At 37.7% G+C, this 19,363-nt stretch overlaps 1 protein-coding gene across 2 annotated transcripts in view; it reads left to right on the top strand.

Moving 5' to 3' along the window:
- Positions 1-19,149: 19,149 nt before the first annotated feature.
- LOC115218370 overlaps positions 19,150-19,363 on the top strand; it is a 59,726-nt gene continuing 59,512 nt past the window's right edge. For both annotated transcript variants that reach the window (XM_029788151.2, XM_029788142.2), the window contains exon 1: positions 19,150-19,219. In XM_029788151.2, the coding sequence (XP_029644011.1) occupies positions 19,163-19,219 (57 nt within the window). In that variant the 5' untranslated portion in view covers positions 19,150-19,162. The remainder of the gene's footprint in view (positions 19,220-19,363) is intronic.

The raw sequence follows: 19,363 nt of genomic DNA, 5'->3' as shown, positions 1-19,363 counted from the left end.
CTCTTTTACTTGTTTCAGTCATTTGACTGCGGCCATGCTGGAGCACTGCCTTTAGTCGATCAAATCGACCCCAGGACTTATTCTTTGTAAGCCCAGTACTTATTCTATCGATCTCTTTTGCCGAACCGCTAAGTGATGGGGACACAAACACACCAGCATCGGTTGTCAAGCAATGCTAGGGGGACAAACACAGACACACAAACGCACGCACACATACACATATATATACATATATACGACAGGCTTCTTTCATTTTCCGTCTACCAAATCCACTCACAAGGCATTGGTTGGCCTGAGGCTATAGCAGAAGATACTTGCCCAAGATACCACGCAGTGGGACTGAACCCGGAACCATGTGGTTGGTAAGCAAGCTACTTACCACACAGCCATTCGTGAATTTTTCGATAGTGAAGACATTTTTTTCTCATTAATAATGTTTGCAATATCCTCAACCCCATGAGGAAAACAAAGTTGTGTGCAGTAGTCCAAGCTACCCAAAACAAATGATCTTTCAGTGTCAGCATTGCATCAAGTCTCTCTTTGTGAACATTTCAGTAACCAGCCACTGAGCTTTCAACAAGTTGTTGACAGTCTGTGAAAATGTTTAGTGTGAGAGCATGCATGTGCAGAAACATGTCTGGGTTGCAAACTTGTTGGGAGTTCTAAATTGGTTCCATCTTTTGTAAAGATAGAACATTTCATATGGTGACATATTTTTCCAGTGTGTATGTGTGAATGTGTGTGTGTGTGAGTGCGTGTATGAGTGTGTGTGAGTGTGTGTGTATATCTATATCTATCTATATATTTTTATATATATATACACACACACACAAACACACACATACATGCATGTGTGTGTATGTACATATATATATATGTACACACACAATACATATGCACCACACACACTCACACATTATATGCATATGTGTGTATGGCTAAGTAGACTAACAAATAGAAGTAGTACTCAACATATTTAGTTGGAGTTGTATTTATCAGCAAGTTAACTTAGATTTTACTTAAAGTTTCATGGTTATGTTGAACTATATCAACCTGTCACTCAATATATATCTATAATCTGAAGTGTACAGTATTATATATCCATCATGACTGATCTTACCAATTGGTTTCACACTAGAGGTACAATGGAGTTTTAGATAACAATTCAATTATATAATGCTATGCTCATCAGAGGTAGCCAATATGGAATGAAATATCAATGAATATGGCTCTTTCTTACAATATTGTGCATTTTAGACATGGTTTCAAAGATGCACATCCACCTATCATTCTCAATTGACAATCTTGAGTGAAATTTGTTTTTTGTTATAAACATTGCTGGAAACCTTATTCACAATGCTAAATGGATGAGGACAACAAAAGGTTCACCTCATATTTTTTTAAGCATATGCATTGCATCTGGTTGGTTATGAATACTTCAAAATTTTAATGTTTTCCCAAACCTCACATACTCCAACATTTTCTCTCATGTATGAGTACCCTGGTTTGAGAAACCTGATATGGAGGCTTGTGTTGTAGTTGAGTAGTTGCAAAATGTAGTGATATAACCCTGTATTGTTATTTGTAGTGGTAGATGTGTGGGTTTCTATTCACTTTTAGAACTGTTATGAGTTTGTCCAGATTCTAGATTCCAGGAATTTCAAAGAATTTGTACAAGTGTTGATGATGGTAAATGCAATAATTCTTTCAAAGCCTTCATCTGATCCTGAGACTTTTAAGCTATTAGACTGACATGATCTGTCAGCCAGTTTAACACCATCACCTGTACCTTGAGTGTCTCCATTTTAACACCTTCACCTGATCTTTTGGATCAACCAGTTTAACACCATTGCTTGCTCCTTGGAGTCAGTCAGTTTAACATCATCACCTGATCCTTGCCTGCCGTTGGTCCTTGGGGGTCAGCCAGTTTTATACCATCATCTGATCCTTGGGTACCCTCATTTCAACACCACTTCCTGGTCATTTAGTGGAATCTATTCTATCTCAAGAATTTGGGCCAGGTCTCCAGTTTGGGGATATTTTCATTCTTCCCTCCCTTTCATTAGTCTTGTAGGCCCTGAAAAGGCTCATGAACATTGCCATTCTTTTTGACTAATGATAGAAGCATATTTCTCTTCTGCTTTTTTTATATATATATGTTTAACAGAAGAAAGGGGTAAAATCACAATTTAGATGGAAGATATGTATTTTTCATTTTATGTTCTTTTCCTTTTTGTGTGGTTTTAAGTGGCTGATATGCAAGAAACAAGGCCATTTGTTCGAGGGTGGAATGTTGATGGAAGTTCTTATTATGACATGGAGTAAGAAGCAGACATCGTCGCTGTTGTTGTTGATAACACTAATTAGTCTGTGATATTCATTTTGTTCTTGTATGATCCCAAGTTAATTTTGATTGAAAACATGGGGCATGTAGGTCCACAGTGTCTAATGAGTCTTCTGTTATTTAAGATGGTAAGCTGTGATTTGATGGAGGTTTAGTTGCAGTTTTTAGTAGGTTGAGTGATAACAAAGACATTCGCTTTTGTCACTGTTGTTAGTGATGTCAGTAAAAGTAAGGCAGTTTGTGATGGTGATTTAGGTGCTATTTCTTGCAAGGTCAGGCAACTAAGTAAAGGTTCTCTCATTGGTGATTATGAAATAGACATTAGTGAAGGTGCAGTAGCAGCAGCAGTGGTAGAGAGTTGGGGATGGAGAGGTGGCAGTAGAGGAGGAGTAGCAGGTAGAGGGGATGGAGAAAGTGCTAGTAGAGGTGATAATGGTGGAAGTGGTGGTGGTGGTGGCGGTGGTGGTGGTGGTGGTGTTGTTGTTGTTGTTGGTGGTGGTGGTTGTGGGGGTGGCAGCGGTGGTTCTGCTGCTGGTGCTGGTGCGAAAGGGTTTGTGGTTGTGATGATGTTTGTGGTGGTTGTGATGATGGTTTGGTAGCTGTGGTGTTTGTTGTTAGTGAGATTTGTGGTTAAGAACGTGAAATGTGTTGTTGTTATTTTGATAGCCATTGGTGATAGTGGTGGTAGTGGTGGTGATGGTGGTAGCAGTGGTGGCAGCGGTGGTAGTATTGGTAGTGATGGCAGTGGTAATAACGGTGGTGATAATGATAGTGTTGATAACGGTAATGGTGTTGGTAGTGTTAGTAGTGGTGGCAGAGTTGGTTAGCAATGGTGGTGTGGCAGAGAGACAAGGTTACTGTCTTTAGTGATGTCAGTAAAAGTACAGCTGTTTATGATGGTTAAATTGTTTGTGGTGAGGAATAGTGGTAGCAACAGAAGGTCGGCTGGTGTCGGGGGAGGAGGCTATGATATTGTTATAGATAGTGGCGATATTGTTGGATGCTGTTCATGCACAAGGAGGCTGTGGGTATAAGATTTTCTCTTTCATATGGGTAGAGATTGAGGTCTTTGTGCTGTTCAAGGTGACAATGTTGTCATGTCTCTATTGAATTGTGTATGTGTGTGTGTGTGTGTGTGTGTGCAGGTGTGTATGTATGTATATATGTATGTATATGTGTGTGCATATGTGTATACATGTGTGAATGTATGTATAAATTAATATATATAGATAGATGGATGTATGTATATATATATATATATATATATATATATTATATATATATATATAGATAGATGGATGTATATATATATATAGATAGATAGATGGATGTATATATATATATATATATATATACACACACATATATATATATATATATAAATATATATATATACATATATATATATGTATGTATGTGTATATATATATATATATATATATATATCTATATATATATATATATATATACACATGTATACATATATTTGTGTGTTTGTGTGCAGTTGTGTATGTGTGTGTGTGTGTTTAAGTGTGTATAAAAATATATATCTTTATATTGTCAGGCAGTAGATTCCTGGTTATGACATGTAACTCACTAGAATGTTACCAATGGTTTTGCACCAACTACTGCACTTGGTAATGGCAATAATCAGTACAAAACTGATGGTAATCCTTTTTTAATGGACTTGTGACTGGTGATGAAAAATGGATCTTCTATCGAAATGTTAAACGTCTTAAACAGTGGCTTGGTAAAAGGGAAAAAGCTCAACCACAACCGAGAAGGGAACTTCATGGAAAAAAGATTCTTCTCTCTATCTGGTGGGATTGCAAAGGAGTAATTCACTTTGAATTGTTACCACCTAATGCAACAATCAATGCTCAAGTCTACTGTCAGCAATTAGAGCATTTGAACCGAACTTTGAAGAAAAAAAGACCCACTTTAGTGAATCGAAAAGGAGTGATGTTTTATCAGGACAATGCGCAACCCCACACTGCAAAGATCACATAACAGAAGATCGAAGAGCTTGGTGGGAAAAAAATTCCTCATCCACCTTATTCTTCCGACCTTGCTCCTTCAGACTACCATTTGTTTCATAGTTTACAGAATCGTCTGGGGGACATAACTTTCGCAAGCTAGGAAGAGGTCGAAACTGACATTTCAGAGTTCTTCGCTATGAAACCAAAAGAGTTTTACATTGACAGGATTAAAAAGTTTGTAAATAGATGGAAGGAAGTCATAGATAATCAGGGAAAGTACATTGATGATTAAATTTCAATTAAATATAACATTTGATCACTTGTTTTCTTTATTCAAAATTTGGACAGAACTTATAGGATGACCTGATGTATATACAACAAAATTCTTTCAGTTTCTATCTGCCAATCCATTCACAATACTTTGGATGAGCTAGCATTATAGTAGAGGTCTCTTACCCAAGGTGTCACACAGTAGGACTGAAACCCAAACCACATGGTTGGAAAACAAAATTCTTACCACACAGCTATGCTTACACTGTCATGCAGCCATATCTGTACCTATGTATTTACATACATACATACATATATTTTTATATATATGTATGTATGTATGTGTGTATGTATGTATGTATGTATAGATAGATAGATATAGATAAATATATAAATAAATCAATCAACCAATCAAAAGCAAAATCAAATTCGATGACTGGCGTCCATGCTAGCAGGGTGCAAAGAGCACCATATGAGCATGATTACTGACAGCGGCTAACCGACTTCCATGCCAGTGGCACTTAAAGGGCACCATTCGAGCGTAAAGAGCACCATTCGAACGTGGTCGTTACCAGCGTCACCTTCTGGCACTTGTGCCCGTGCTAGTAGGGTGTCAAGAGCACCATTCGAGCATGATCGTTGCCAGAGCAGCCAACTGGCTTCCGTGCCAGTGGGCACGTAAAAAGGGCACCATTCAAGCATGATCGTTACCAAAATCGCCTTCTGGCACCTGTGCTGGTGGTATGTATAAAATGATTCAAGCGAAGTCATTGCCAGTACCACCTGACTGGCATTTGTGCCAGTGACATATAAAAAGTACTCACTACATTCTCGGAGTGGTTGGCATTAGGAAGGGCATCCAGCTGTAGAAACTCTGCCAAATCAAGACTGGAGCCTGGTGCAGTCATCTGGTTCGCCAGCCCTCAGTCAAAATCATCCAACCCATGCTAGCATGGAAAGCGGATGTTAAACAATGATGATGATGATATATACATATATTATATATAATTCAAATAATAAGACAAAGAAATCCTTTAATGATTCATTATAATTGTTTCTGTAGCAATTCTGTGAGGAATCATTAAAGACGTGTTAAAGGATTTCTTTGTCTTATTATTTGGATTATATTTTACTCTTCGCTACACCCACACAACAATTGAAACCAGGATTTTCTATGCTTGAAGAATTTCAGTATTAATCTGGAATCTGACAACGTTGATAGCCCAGAACTTGGGTTGAGTTCTTCTCTGGAAATACCCTACCTTTGTACTCTACAAGGACATAAGATACATATATATATATATATATCATCATCATCATCATCATCATCATTTAACGTCCGCTTTCCATGCTAGCATGGGTGGACGGTTCAATGGGGTCTGGGGAGCCCGAAGCTGCACCAGTCCAGTCAGATCTGGCAGAGTGTTTCTACAGCTGGATGCCCTTCCTAACGCCAACCACTCCAGAGTGTAGTGGGTGATTTTATGTGCCACCGAACAGGTGCCAGACGAGGCTGACAAACGGCCACGATCGGATGGTGTTTTTTATGTGCCACCGACACAGGTGCCAGACGAGGCTGGCAGACGGCCACGCTCGGATGGGTTTTTATGTGCCACCGCACAGTGCCAGACGAGGCTGGCAGACGGCCATGCTCGGATGGTGTTTTTATGTGCCACCGACACAGGTGCCAGACGAGGCTGGCAGACGGCCACGCTCGGATGGTTGTTTTTATGTGCCACCACACAGGTGCCAGATGAGCTGGCAAACGGCCACGAGGATGGTGCTTGTTACGTGCCCACAGCACGGGGCAGTCGATGCGGTACTGGCTACGGCCACGTTCGGATGGTTTTCTTATGTGCCACGTGCCACCGGCACTGGTACCACAAAGATACAAATTCATTGTGTTCATCTATTTTGATTTGTTTTGATTTGATTTTCACTTGCCTCAACAGGTCTTCACAAGTGTCACAAGAAGGAAGGTATGCACAGGTGGACTGACTACGTCCCAGGTAGGGGCCATGGGTTATGGCCTGACTAGTCTTGCCGGGTCTTCGGATGGTGTTTTTATGTGCCACCGACACAGGTGCTAGATGAGGCTGGCGAACGGCCACGATCGGATGGTGTTTGTCATGTGCCCACCGCACTGACTACGGCACTGATGGATTTCATATATAACAAATTAAAAGGGTGGCTTATTAGCAATTAGAAACTAAGGGCAAAATTAGCAGAAGTCACAAAAGTGACAGTGTACTGACAAGCACAAATTATGCTAAAAAAGTTAAATTAACTCTAAAGTTACTGAAGCACTATATTTAATGACTGACAAAGAGAGGTAAGCCCCTAGTGTACATAGCTGTATCGCAATTTTGAATTTTGTGGTAAACAACCTTATTTCACATTAGTGGCTAGGATTAAACTCAACTTCCTCTGTCAGTCTTATAAGAAAAACTGTTGAAAACATGTGCTGATTTTCAAAATAGTAAAAATGTAAACAACAAATTAAAAGGGTGACTTATGAGCAATTAGAACCTACAGGCAAATTTAATAGGTGTTACAAAAGTGATGGAGTGTACTGCCTAGCACTGAATTATGCTAAAATGAAAGTTAAGTTAAATCCAAAGCCACTAAAGCACTATAATTAATGACTGACAAAGGGAGATGAGTCCCTAGCATACATAGCTGTATTGCAATTTCAAACTTTGGTGTAGATACCTTAATTCTCATCAGCAGCTCTTAATGCCTAGGGATAAACTCAGCTTCCTTTGTCAATTTTATAAGAAAACCATTGAAAACATGTACTGATTTTCAAAACAGTAAATGTGTATGAGAATTAAAGTGGTCTACATAAAAATTTGAAATCCCAATACGGCTATGTATGCATTAAGTATAGTGCTTTAGGGGTTTGGGGGTTAATTTAACTCTTATTTTAGCATAATTTGGTGCTAGTACCCTTCATCACTTTTGTGACCTCTATTAATTTTACATATGTGTGTGTGTGTGTGTATAGATATATATAATATATATATATATATATATATATATATATATATATATATATATATATATATATATATGTATATGTATATGTATATATATATTATATATACACACACACACATACATATATATATATGTGCATATACATTCATATATATATACATTTATAGATAGATAGATTAACAGACAGACAGACAGGCATATGCAGGAAAGTTTTTGGAAAGATCTAAATACCAAATATTTTTGAGTACAAGTAATGAGTGCACAAAATTTGCAGTGTTATCTCTGGTAGATTGATAGAAATTCAAGATTTCAGATACACCAGATAGATATATCGCAAAAATAAGTAATATAGATAACCATGAAATGAAGTCCTGTACAAGAAGTGGGTAGTTTATATTACCTAGGTGACCTAATTATTATTGGAGGTTGTTGTAATTATATATTTTGATGCTAGAGGGAGAATAAAATGGAAGAAGTTCACAGATCTGTTGTATTTACTTGCAACAGTTTAAGTAGGACATTTTAAGTAGAACTTCGAAGGCACATGGATCAGAGGTTAGAGCGTTAGGCTTGTAATCATGATGTAGTGAGTTTGATTCCTGAACTGGGCTGTGTTGTGTTCTTGAGCAAGACACTTTATTTCATATTGCTCCAGTTCACTCAGCTGTAGAAATAAGTTGCGACGTCACTGATGCCAAGCTGTATTGGCCTTTGCCTTTCCCTTGGACAACATCGGTGGTGTGGAGAGGAGAGGCTGGTATACATGGGCGACTGCTGGTCTTCCATAAAACAAATTTGCCTGAACTTGTGCCTTACAGAAGTTTGTAGGTGCAATCTCATGGTCATTCATGACTGAAGTGGGTCCTTACTCTTTACCCTTCAATTTATTCACAAGACTTTGGTTGAGCTGGAGAGGAGAGGCTGGTATGCATGGGCGACTGCTGATCTTCCATAAACAACCATGCCAGACTTGTACCTCAGAGGGAACTTCCTAGGTGCGATCCCATGGTCATTTATGGCCAAAAGGGGTCTTTACCCTTTACCTTTAATGGCATCATTCTTTTTGGTCTTGGAGAACCTGCGAAGATCATGGCCACTGTATCTTCTATTAGATTCAGCAAATTAAAAAAAATAGAAACAGTATCTACTCACGACAAAAATTTTCATGAGTGAACAAGGAGCCATTATGTGGTCACTCCACCGTCTAAAAACAGCAGCTAAATCTCCTTCAAATTACAACCCAAGGAACAACTGAATAGACACATGGTACTGTTGTCCTTGATATACTATGACTGAAAAAAAGATCGGAAGACCATGACTGAACAGTCCATAATCATAAGTATACAAAAACAAGTGTGGCTGTGTGGTAATAAGTTTGTTTCCTAACTGCATGGCTCCAGGTTCAGTCCCACTGTGTGGAGCCTTAGGTAAGTCTCTTCTACAATAACCTTAGACTGACCAAAGCCTTGTGAGTGGATTTGGTAGAAGGAAACTGAAAGAAGCTCAAGACATAGTAGAAAATACTTCCTCGGGATAAAGTAGGAAATACTTGCTTAAGACACAGCATAGCAGGACTAAACCTAATACCATGTGTTTGCAAAGCAAGCTTCTTAACCACGCTGCCATTCTTGCACCTTGCTTAAAATTCACAAGTGAGCTGTGAATAGTTGGGCATGACATCATCATCATCATCATCATCATCGTTTAACGTCCGTTCTCCATGCTAGCATGGGTTGGACAGTTCGACCGGGGATCTGGGAAGCCAGAAGGCTGCACCAGGCTCCGGTCTTATCTGGCAATGTTTCTACAGCTGGATGCCCTTCCTAACGCCAACCACTCCGTGAGTGTAGTGGGTGCTTTTTACGTGCCACCTGCACTGGAGCCAGGCGAGGCTGGCATCGGCCACGGTCGGATTGGTGCATTTTACGTGCCACCTGCACGGAAGCCAGTCGAGGCGGCACTGGCTTCGGCCACGATTCGGATGGTGCTTTTTACGTGCCACCGACACGGAAGCCAGTCGAGGTGGCGCTGGCATCAGCCACGATTCGGATAGTGCTTTTTACGTATCTCCAGTCCAGGGGTCCTGGCATCTGCCGGGTGCCAGTCATAGGATTGGTTCAATTTTGATTCCGATTTCACTTGCCCCAACAGGTCTTCGCAAGCAAAGTGGCATAGGTGCCTGTCATCGGATGAGGTTCGATATCGACTTCGCTTGCCTCAACAGGTCTTTGCGTGTCCAAGGGAGGAAAGGCATGCATAAGTGGGCTGGACTCACTTGTCCTGCCTGGTCTTTTCACGCACAGCATATTTCCAAAGGTCTCGGTCGCTGGTCATTTCCTCAGTGAGACCTAAAGTTCGAAGGTCGTGCTTCACCACCTCGTCCCAAGTTTTCCTGGGTTTACCTCTTCCACGGGTTCCTTCCACTGCTAGGGATTGGCACTTTATCACACACCTATCTTCATCCATTCTCGCCACATGACCATACCAGCGCAATCGTCTCTCTTGCACACCACAATTGATGCTCCTTAGGTCCAACATTTCTCTCAGGGTACTAACGCTCTGTCGAGCATGCACACTGACATTACACATCCATCGGAGCATACTGGCTTCATTTCTCGCGAGCTTACGCATGTCCTCAGCAGTCACGGCCCATGTTTCACTGCCATGTAGCATGGCTGTTCATACACATGCATCATACAGTCTGCCTTTTACTCTGAGCGAGAGGCCTTTAGTCACCAGCAGAGGTAAGAGCTCCCTAAACTTTGCCCAGGCTATTCTTACTCTAGCCATTACACTTTCAGCACACCCACCCCCACTACTGACTTGGTCACCAAGATAACGGAAGCTATCAACTACTTCTAGTTTTTACCCCTGGAAAGTGACGGAAGTTGTTTTCTGCAGATTTTCAGAGGTTAATGCTCCTGAGCATCTGCCACATACAAAAACCATCTTCCTAGTTAACCTTCCTTTGACATTGCTGCACCTCTTATGTGTCCATAGCTTACACTTGGTGCATCTTATAGAGTTTCTACCTACACCTTTTCTACAGATCGAGCAGGGCCATCTACCTGAAGGCATTTGTGATTTGTCTACCTTCCTACTTATTACGACTTTGGTTTTAGCTAGATTGACTCTAAGGCCCTTCGATTCTAAACCTTGCTTCCATACCTGAAACTTCTCCTCCAGCAATTAGAGCAAGGTCATCAGCATAGAGGAGCTCCCAGGGGCATCCTGTCTTGAATTCCTCCGTTATTGCCGGGAGGACTATGACAAATAGGAGGGGGCTGAGGACTGAGCCTTGGTGGACCCCTACCTCTACCCGGAATTCTTCACTGTACTCGTTGCCAACCCTCACCTTACAAGCAGCGTCCCTGTACATGGCTCGCACAGCTCTCACTAACCATTCATCTATCCCTAGTTTCCTCATTGACCACCAGATGAGGGATCGGGGGACCCTGTCGAAGGCTTTCTCCATGTCAACAAAAGCCAGGTACAGGGGCTTATCTTTGGCTAGGTATTTCTCCTGCAGCTGCCTTACCAGGAATATAGCATCAGTGGTACTTTTCCCTGGCACGAACCCAAACTGCATCTCATCTAAACTAACTCTCTCTCTAATTAGTTGTGTTATAACCCTCTCTGTAACCTTCATCACCTGATCCAACAGCTTGATACCTTTGTAATTATTTGTATCTAGGGCATCACCTTTACCTTTGTAGCAGTTGACTATTATGCTGCTACACCAGTCATTGGGTATGACTCCTTCGTGTATCACCTGATTAACTATACGGGTGACTAGGCTATAGCCGACACTACCAGATATTTTGAGCATCTCTGCAGTGATACCTGATGGGCCTGGGGCTTTCCCTGTCTTCATGCTTCTAATTGCCTTAACTACCAAGGAACTATCAACTCTGATAGCTGGTCCCATTGTTGGGTCAACATTCGGCAGACTCTCTTTATCCCATTCATTTTCTTTATTCAGCAACCTTTCATAGTGGCGTCCCAAGCCTCTCTCTTTGCATCCTCGTTTAGCGCAAGTGAACCATCTTCCATGCGAACACACTTCTCTCCTACCACATCACAATTCTCTCTCACACACTATCTTGCAACGCGAAACACCTCCAGTCTTTGGTCCTCACGGCGCAGAACATTGGCAAATTTTTGACATATATATATATATTAGCGAAAGTATTGATGAGAGATAACTACACACTAGTATGGATTTATGTAATTGATCAATGTGTGCTGGTTGAAAAGACTTTACATGTGAACATTGGAAGATACATGTCATAGCTGAATTCCAAGGAAAACATGGAAATTAGTGAAGTCAGGCCTCAAGAATGCATGTTGAATCTCATTGATGAAATGACACAGTATCAAGGGAAATTCTTATATATGCAGTGCTGCAGGCCTAACCAACCTGTGCTTAAATGAAAATAAAAAAACATTTTAAAATTCATTAAAATAATGAGGAAGAGGGTGTGTTTTTAATACAGACATTATCCACATTACAGAAGTGTTGCATTCCTGAAAATATTGCCATAACAAGGAATTTTGTAAATTGAAACTTATTTTCCCATTGACACCCATGTTATAAATTTAGATGCATTCCAACAGAGTTTTTTTTTTGTTTTGTTTTGTTTTTCTTTTAATTCTAAATAGTTAAAAAAAACAATATGACTACTGTTCTGCATGAAAATAACTATTTTTAAATATACAATTTGTGTAAATAAAATCATTTGAAGAGAAATTCATAGGGAATTAACAAAAAGAATGCAGTTATATCATAGTAGAGTACATATGATACAAAACACTGACTCTGCATTAACAAAAAAAAAATAATAATAATAATAATAATAATATATAAAAATAAAGAAAGAAAACAAAGAAAAAATGGTTGTCACTAGAATAGAAACAAGAAAAATGAAAGGAGTAGAGAGAATGATGCCAAGTGAAGAACTATTTAATTAACGTTAGGAGTAAGACTAGTCAATTAAATTGAATTGGTGATCAGGGAGAGAGAAGGGATCTGGTTAGAATTGGCAAGAATCTATACATACATATGCTGGTGGCATGTTCCGTGCAGGTAGCATGTAAAAAGCACCAACCGATCGTGGCCGCAGCCAGCCTCTCCTGGTACATAAAAAGCACCCACTACACTCACGGAGTGGTTGGTGTTAGGAAGGCCATCCAGCTGTAGAAACACTGCCAGGTCAGACTGGAGCCTGGTGCAGCCTCCTGGCTTCCCAGACCCCGGTCCAACCCATGCTAGCATGGAAAACGGACGTTAAACAAAGTAAAAAGTAAAAAATACATACATAGATACATTCATACATGTATACCTACATACATCATGCATGTACATACATACATACATGCATATATACATACAAGCATACATACATGCATGCATTCATATACACACGCACGCACACACACACACACACACATACATATCAGCAGAAGGAATATTGGTAAAACATTACCATCATAACTTCTGACAAGTGCAAACAAAACAAACTTGATATAGTTATTTGGGGCAAAGAAAGAAAGTCATGTACAGTCACAGAGGTTAGTTATCCTGCAGATGTGAATATTTCTTTCAAAATCAGCAAGTAGGAAAATATCTATGAACAACTGCTTTAAAACATGCAACACCTCTGTTGGCATTTAGGATGGGCATCCAGCCACAGATGATGATGATGATGATGATGATTCATACTAACAATCGTTGGTGCACTCTGTTATGTTAGTTAACGACAAAGCTACGTGCTTGAGAAGCTAAGATTTTCAAGCTAAATAAGAGAATGGCTAATGTGAACTTTATAGATACAAACTGTAAGTGGAACAATTAAAATATGCAGGAATTTCTTAAAGTTTTATATGTGTGACAATTATCATTACTGTAATACAAACGCTTATGATGAAACTTTTGTTTCTTTGTTAGAAACCAGTTCCCTCCTTCTAGATAGAATTTTACAAAATACTACAAAGAAAAATACACACACATGCTAAATTGTCTAACCACATAAAATATTTTCACTATATTATTACACCATGTGTTGAAACAAGAAGAGCAAGCTAACAGAAATTCATAAAAATTTTAGTTATCCTCGAATCAGTTCCAATTTCTGGATTAATCTAAAAGGATTTTTCCTTCATCAGTGAGGAATACAAAATGAAAATAGATGAAACAATTAGAAATACCCACAGAAAAGCAGATGCAAAGTCATGAATACATTTAAGTACCCCAAATATATCCAAGTAGAAATTCCATAGCAAGCCTCAACACATGTGTAGCCGGTCAGGAAATGCACGTGAGTGGGTAACCAGTCCCAAAGTGAATTTTAATGAATTGCTGATAGCTTGCTTTCTTCGTTTCGACACATCGTGTAACAATATAGTGAAAATATTTTATGTGGTTAGACGATTTAGCATCTATTTTTCAGAATATTGGCAAAGAAAAATTTTTTCTTTTGCCCTTATTTATAATTTTCACCTTAAAAGGTATTTTTCCTATACTGGCCACTGATAATTTTTTTTAATAAAATTCTATCCTTATACTAGAAGTATATATGTATATATATATATGTGTGTGTGTATATATATATATATATATATATATATATATATATATATGCGTGTATATATGTATATATATATATATATATATATATATATATATATATAAATTGAGATAGGGGTTGCAAATTCAACCCTTCATTGGATAACATATATCCAATATATTGCTAGTGAAGTACCTAACAAAGTTAATACATAAATGTTAAGAATTGCGATGCAATTAAAAGAACAATGATATTGGTAGCATTAATGATATTGATAACAGTATTGATGTTAACATTAATGACTTTTTGTAAATTAATATAAGGTAATACTGACTCTATATATCTGCATTGAAGTATGAATATGTCTATGTTCTCTACGTTGTAATATCTTAATATTAAGTTGAAAAACATTGAATGTGGAACATATATATATATTTTATTGATTTATATTATTTGTATTATTATGTATATGTATGTGTGTATGTATAAGACTATGAGTATATGCACTCATATATATACGTAAATGATTTTTTATGGGTATGTACCCACACTTATATGAGTATATATGTAATTTGGTTTATACTTTAGAATCTCCGAAGAGGCCTTAAGATATATTTGTAAATGTCTCATTTTTAACTTCATATTGGCATACTATACATGGCTAATATAGGTAAAATGAGGCATATTTATCTGCATGGCCGAAACAGCTGTAAGATATAGTGTATATTTATATTTATTCATTTATATCCTCTTATAATGATTGTACCTATTGTATTGTATTACTCATTCATGTACTCTGTTTTGTTTAACCTTAATGTTCTTATGTAGTGGTTCAATAAAGTATGTGATTGGGTATTATCTGGTAGTTGATTAATGATTTAGATGTATTTCTCCATTTTCTGATTTTGTATATATATATATATACTACTAATATAGGATGAAGTTTTTTTCTCTACAGAAAAGAATTCCATCAAGAAATGTGGCAGCATATTAAAATACCTCTACAGTTAAAATTATAAACAACTTATAAGTAAGGGCTAAAGAAAATTATTCCAAAGCCAATATGCTGATTTTCCACATATAATCTACTCGCTACAGAAAAAATTGAACTGAAGTCGGGCAAGCTGGCCGTTAGAATATTTAAAATTCGTTATCTCTATATTGAATCAATTTCGGAATTAATCTCATAAAAGATTTATTCGTCTTCAGTAGAGCTTACGAGAGGATATAAATAAGATACTTACATGCGCCCATGGAAAAAGCCGAAGCAAAAAACATGAGTACATTTAAGTACCCCAGTTATATCTAAAAATAAAAATTCTTTGGTCAGCCTCAGTACAACATGTTGACTGCTCGCCACTACAGGTTATAGTGGTTACCAGTCCCTATAGCGAGTAGTAATAAGTCTACTACTAATATAGGATGAAGTTTTTTTCTCTGCAGAAAAGAATTCCATCAAGAAATGTGGCAGCATATTAAAATACCTTTACGGTTAAAATTATAAACAACTTATAAGTAAGGGCTAAAGAAAATTATTTCAAAGCCAATATGCTGATTTTCCACATATAATCTACTCGCTACAGAAAAAATTGAACAGCCAGCTTGCCCGACTTCAGTTCAATTTTTTCTGTAGCGAGTAGATTATATGTGGAAAATCAGCATATTGGCTTTGAAATAATTTTCTTTAGCCCTTACTTATAAGTTGTTTATATATATATATATACAGAGAGAGAGAGAGAGGTGATACCTTAGATAGAAACAATTAGAGAGCTAGAGGTACTAAACTGCTAGACCAAGTCATGAAAATTACTGAGAGGGTTATAGCTCAATTGATTAGGAATACAATTAAACTAGATGAGGTGCAGTTTGGTCTTATACCTGGAAAGAGTACCGCAGATGCCATCTTCCTAGTGAGACAGCTGCAGGGAAAGTACTTGGCCGAAAGTAAGCCATTGTACTTAGCCTTCGTCAACCTGGAGAAAGCTTTCAACAGAGCTCTCCAGTGTTATATGGTGGTCTCTAAGGAAGTTAGAAGTAGAGGAATGGCTTGTTAGAGCTGTACAAGCTATGTACAGTGATGCTGTTAGTAGGGTGAGAGTCAGCCATGAAAACAGTGTAGGGTTCAGCCATGAACACAAGTAGGGGTTCACCAGGGCTCAGTTCTCAGCCCTATTCATTTCCATCCTCCAGGCCATAACAGAGGAAATCAAAACTGGATGACCATGGGAACTGTTATAAGCTGATGACCTTGATCTTATTGCAGAATCTTTAGCAGAATTGGAGAAGAAATTCCAGGTATGGAAACAAAATCTGGAATCAAAGTGTCTTAAAGTTAACCTAGCAAAGGCTGAAGTTGTTGTTAGTAAAACTTTCTTTCCGTCATGTAAATGTCCCTGCTCAATATGTAGGAAAGGTGTTGGAAGAAATTCTATTCACTACCCCATTGTAATCTATGGATACATAAGAGGTGCAGTGGAATCACAGGTAGATTAACAGATAAAGTTGTCTTTGTATGTGGCAGATGTGCAGTGACAATAAGCACTAAGAGCACACAGGACTTAGATTCTCTTAAATGCCCAGAAAGCTCTCTTGGTGTTGTAGATAGTTTCTATTACTTAGGTGATCAAATTAGCAATGGTGGGGTATGCTCTGAAAGTATTGTTTCTAGAATAAGAATAGGGCGAATGAAATTCAGAGAGCTATTACTTCTGTTGGCAACAAAGGACTCTCTCTCTCTCAGAGTGAAAGGTAGACTGTATCATGCTTGCATGTGAACAGCTATACTCCATGGTAGTGAGACATGGGCTCTAAATGCAGGAGACATGCATACAGTGGAGAGAAATGAAGGCAGTATGCTCCTTTAGATGTGCAACATCAGTGTGCATATAAGACAAAATGCAAATGTACTGAGAGAAAAGTTGGGCATAAGAGGAATCAAATGTAGCATGCAAGAGAGAAGACTATGTTGGTTTGGACATGTAATGCATATGAATGAGGAAAGCTGCATAAAAAAGTGGCGATCACTGAAAGTGGATGGTACCCACGGAAGAGGGAGACACAGGAAGATGTGGGATGAAGTGGTAAGGGTCGATCTCAGAATGTTGGGCCTCACAGAGGAAATGACAATGGACTGAGATGTATGGCTGTTGGTGTGTTTATGTCCACATAACTCAGCTGTTCAGCAAAAAGAGACCAACACAATAAATACCATGCTTTAAAAAAAAAAGAAAATAAATACTGGGATCGATTCATTCAACTAAAAATTCTTCAAGGTGGTGCCCCAGCATGACCACAGTGTAATAACTGAAACAAGTAAAAGATAAATGGTAAGAGATAATAAACCTTACATTTAACACCATTGTGTAAACATGCCCTGCAGTTTAAACCACAGAGAGCTCTCTGCTGAACAAATCAAAGAGCCACTCAACTAGTTTCTTCTGGTTAATGCTGGCTCATCAGAACAGGTTACTTGATTACTTTATTCCCTCTACAGAGAGAGAGACAGATGGCATTTTATAAGCACTTATGAAAAATGTTATGCATAACATGCACTGATTTTGTTCATTTGCACATTGGTATGTTCATTGAGATTATGCATTAATTAACTAAACTATTTTATGTGTATATACATGTGTATATGTGCACACACACACATACATATAGAGATACATATACATATACAAATACAGATAGATAGATAGATAGATAGATAGATAGATAGATAGATAGATAGATAGATAGATAGATAGATAGATAGATAGATAGATAAATAGATAGATAGATAGACAGATTTGCACATTGATGCATTCATTGAGATTATGCATTAATTAACTAAACTATTTTGTGTGTATATACATGTGTATATGTACACAAACACACACACACATATATAGATAGATAGATACATATACATATACAAATACAGATAGATAGCTAGATAGATAGATAGATAGATAGATAGATAGATAGATATAGATAGATAGATAGATAGATAGATAGATAGATAGGTGCACATATACACACATATATAAATAGACCTGTGTTCATACACACAATCTGATATTTATTCAATTTACCAGAAGATCAGAAGGTTCTTTTACTGGGGATGGCCTACTTGTTAAAGTGCCAGTAATTCAGAATAAAGCAGGTTCAATATCCAAAGCTGCATGTATTTATTTATTGATTATCTATTGATTTCGATTATAGAAAAGGCAAAATATTTCCTTTTCTATGCCATCCAAGCAATAAACCCTATATGTTCATCTCACATAAAAGAACCAATAAATGTTTGTTCCTTTTGAAAAAACATTGTTTTGATCTAGAATTCATTAGCTATTTCAATATTTCTGGAGGGTGGGAGTTAAAGGAAAATAACCTATATAGACATATGTTATTCAAGCATATCAAACAAACAAAAAAGGCTAAATGAATAATGATAATAATAATGATAATAATAATAATAATAATAATAATAATAATAATAATAGATAGATAGATAGATAGATAGATAGATAGATAGATAGGGAGTGGGGAAGACAAAAGACAATATTGAGAACGTTTCATAGTGCTTAAGTTAAATTTTGTTTAAAATTTTTTTCTCTTCTCTAGCCAACCATCTTATAGTCTTAAACAATTAAAGATCCAGTTATATATATATATATATAGACATATGTAATAGCTCTTTTTCCTTATTTTTTCTTTTCTTTCCATGTGGAAATACCATGTGGTTTTCCTTGAATCTTTACTCCCCCATCCAGTTTATTTGTTTGTCAGTCTGACTATCTATCTTTCCATAGCATACTATAATAATCTGAGTCAGCTTTGGAGTCATGTCAAATGTGGTGTAATAGGGAGTAAAATGATGCGAATAGTGATGATGGTTATGGTGGTGAGGGATGGTAACATTAGTGAAACGTAGTTCAACCAATGGGTAAACAGTTACGGAAAGCAATTGACCAATGGGTTGTCGGCTGCTAGCACATCACTCCCAACATGGGAGCAATATGGCAGATATGAATTTAATCGCTGATGGTCGTGTTAAATACAGAGATGGCAAAAAGGTAAATTGTCGCAAAAGAAATATCTGACTTTATTATTTTTCTTCTAAGTTCTTCGATGTATAATTATCGTGAAATTTTGATCTCTGACGACTTTTATAGTCAATGATATCTATTTGGTCTAGTTGTTCTTTCACTTTCTCATCT

The sequence above is a fragment of the Octopus sinensis genome, linkage group LG1 (assembly GCF_006345805.1).
Source record: "Octopus sinensis linkage group LG1, ASM634580v1, whole genome shotgun sequence".
NCBI classification, from domain to species: domain Eukaryota; kingdom Metazoa; phylum Mollusca; class Cephalopoda; order Octopoda; family Octopodidae; genus Octopus; species Octopus sinensis.
Note: the sequence above shows the minus strand (reverse complement) of the source record. Positions and strands in the feature narration are given on the sequence as shown.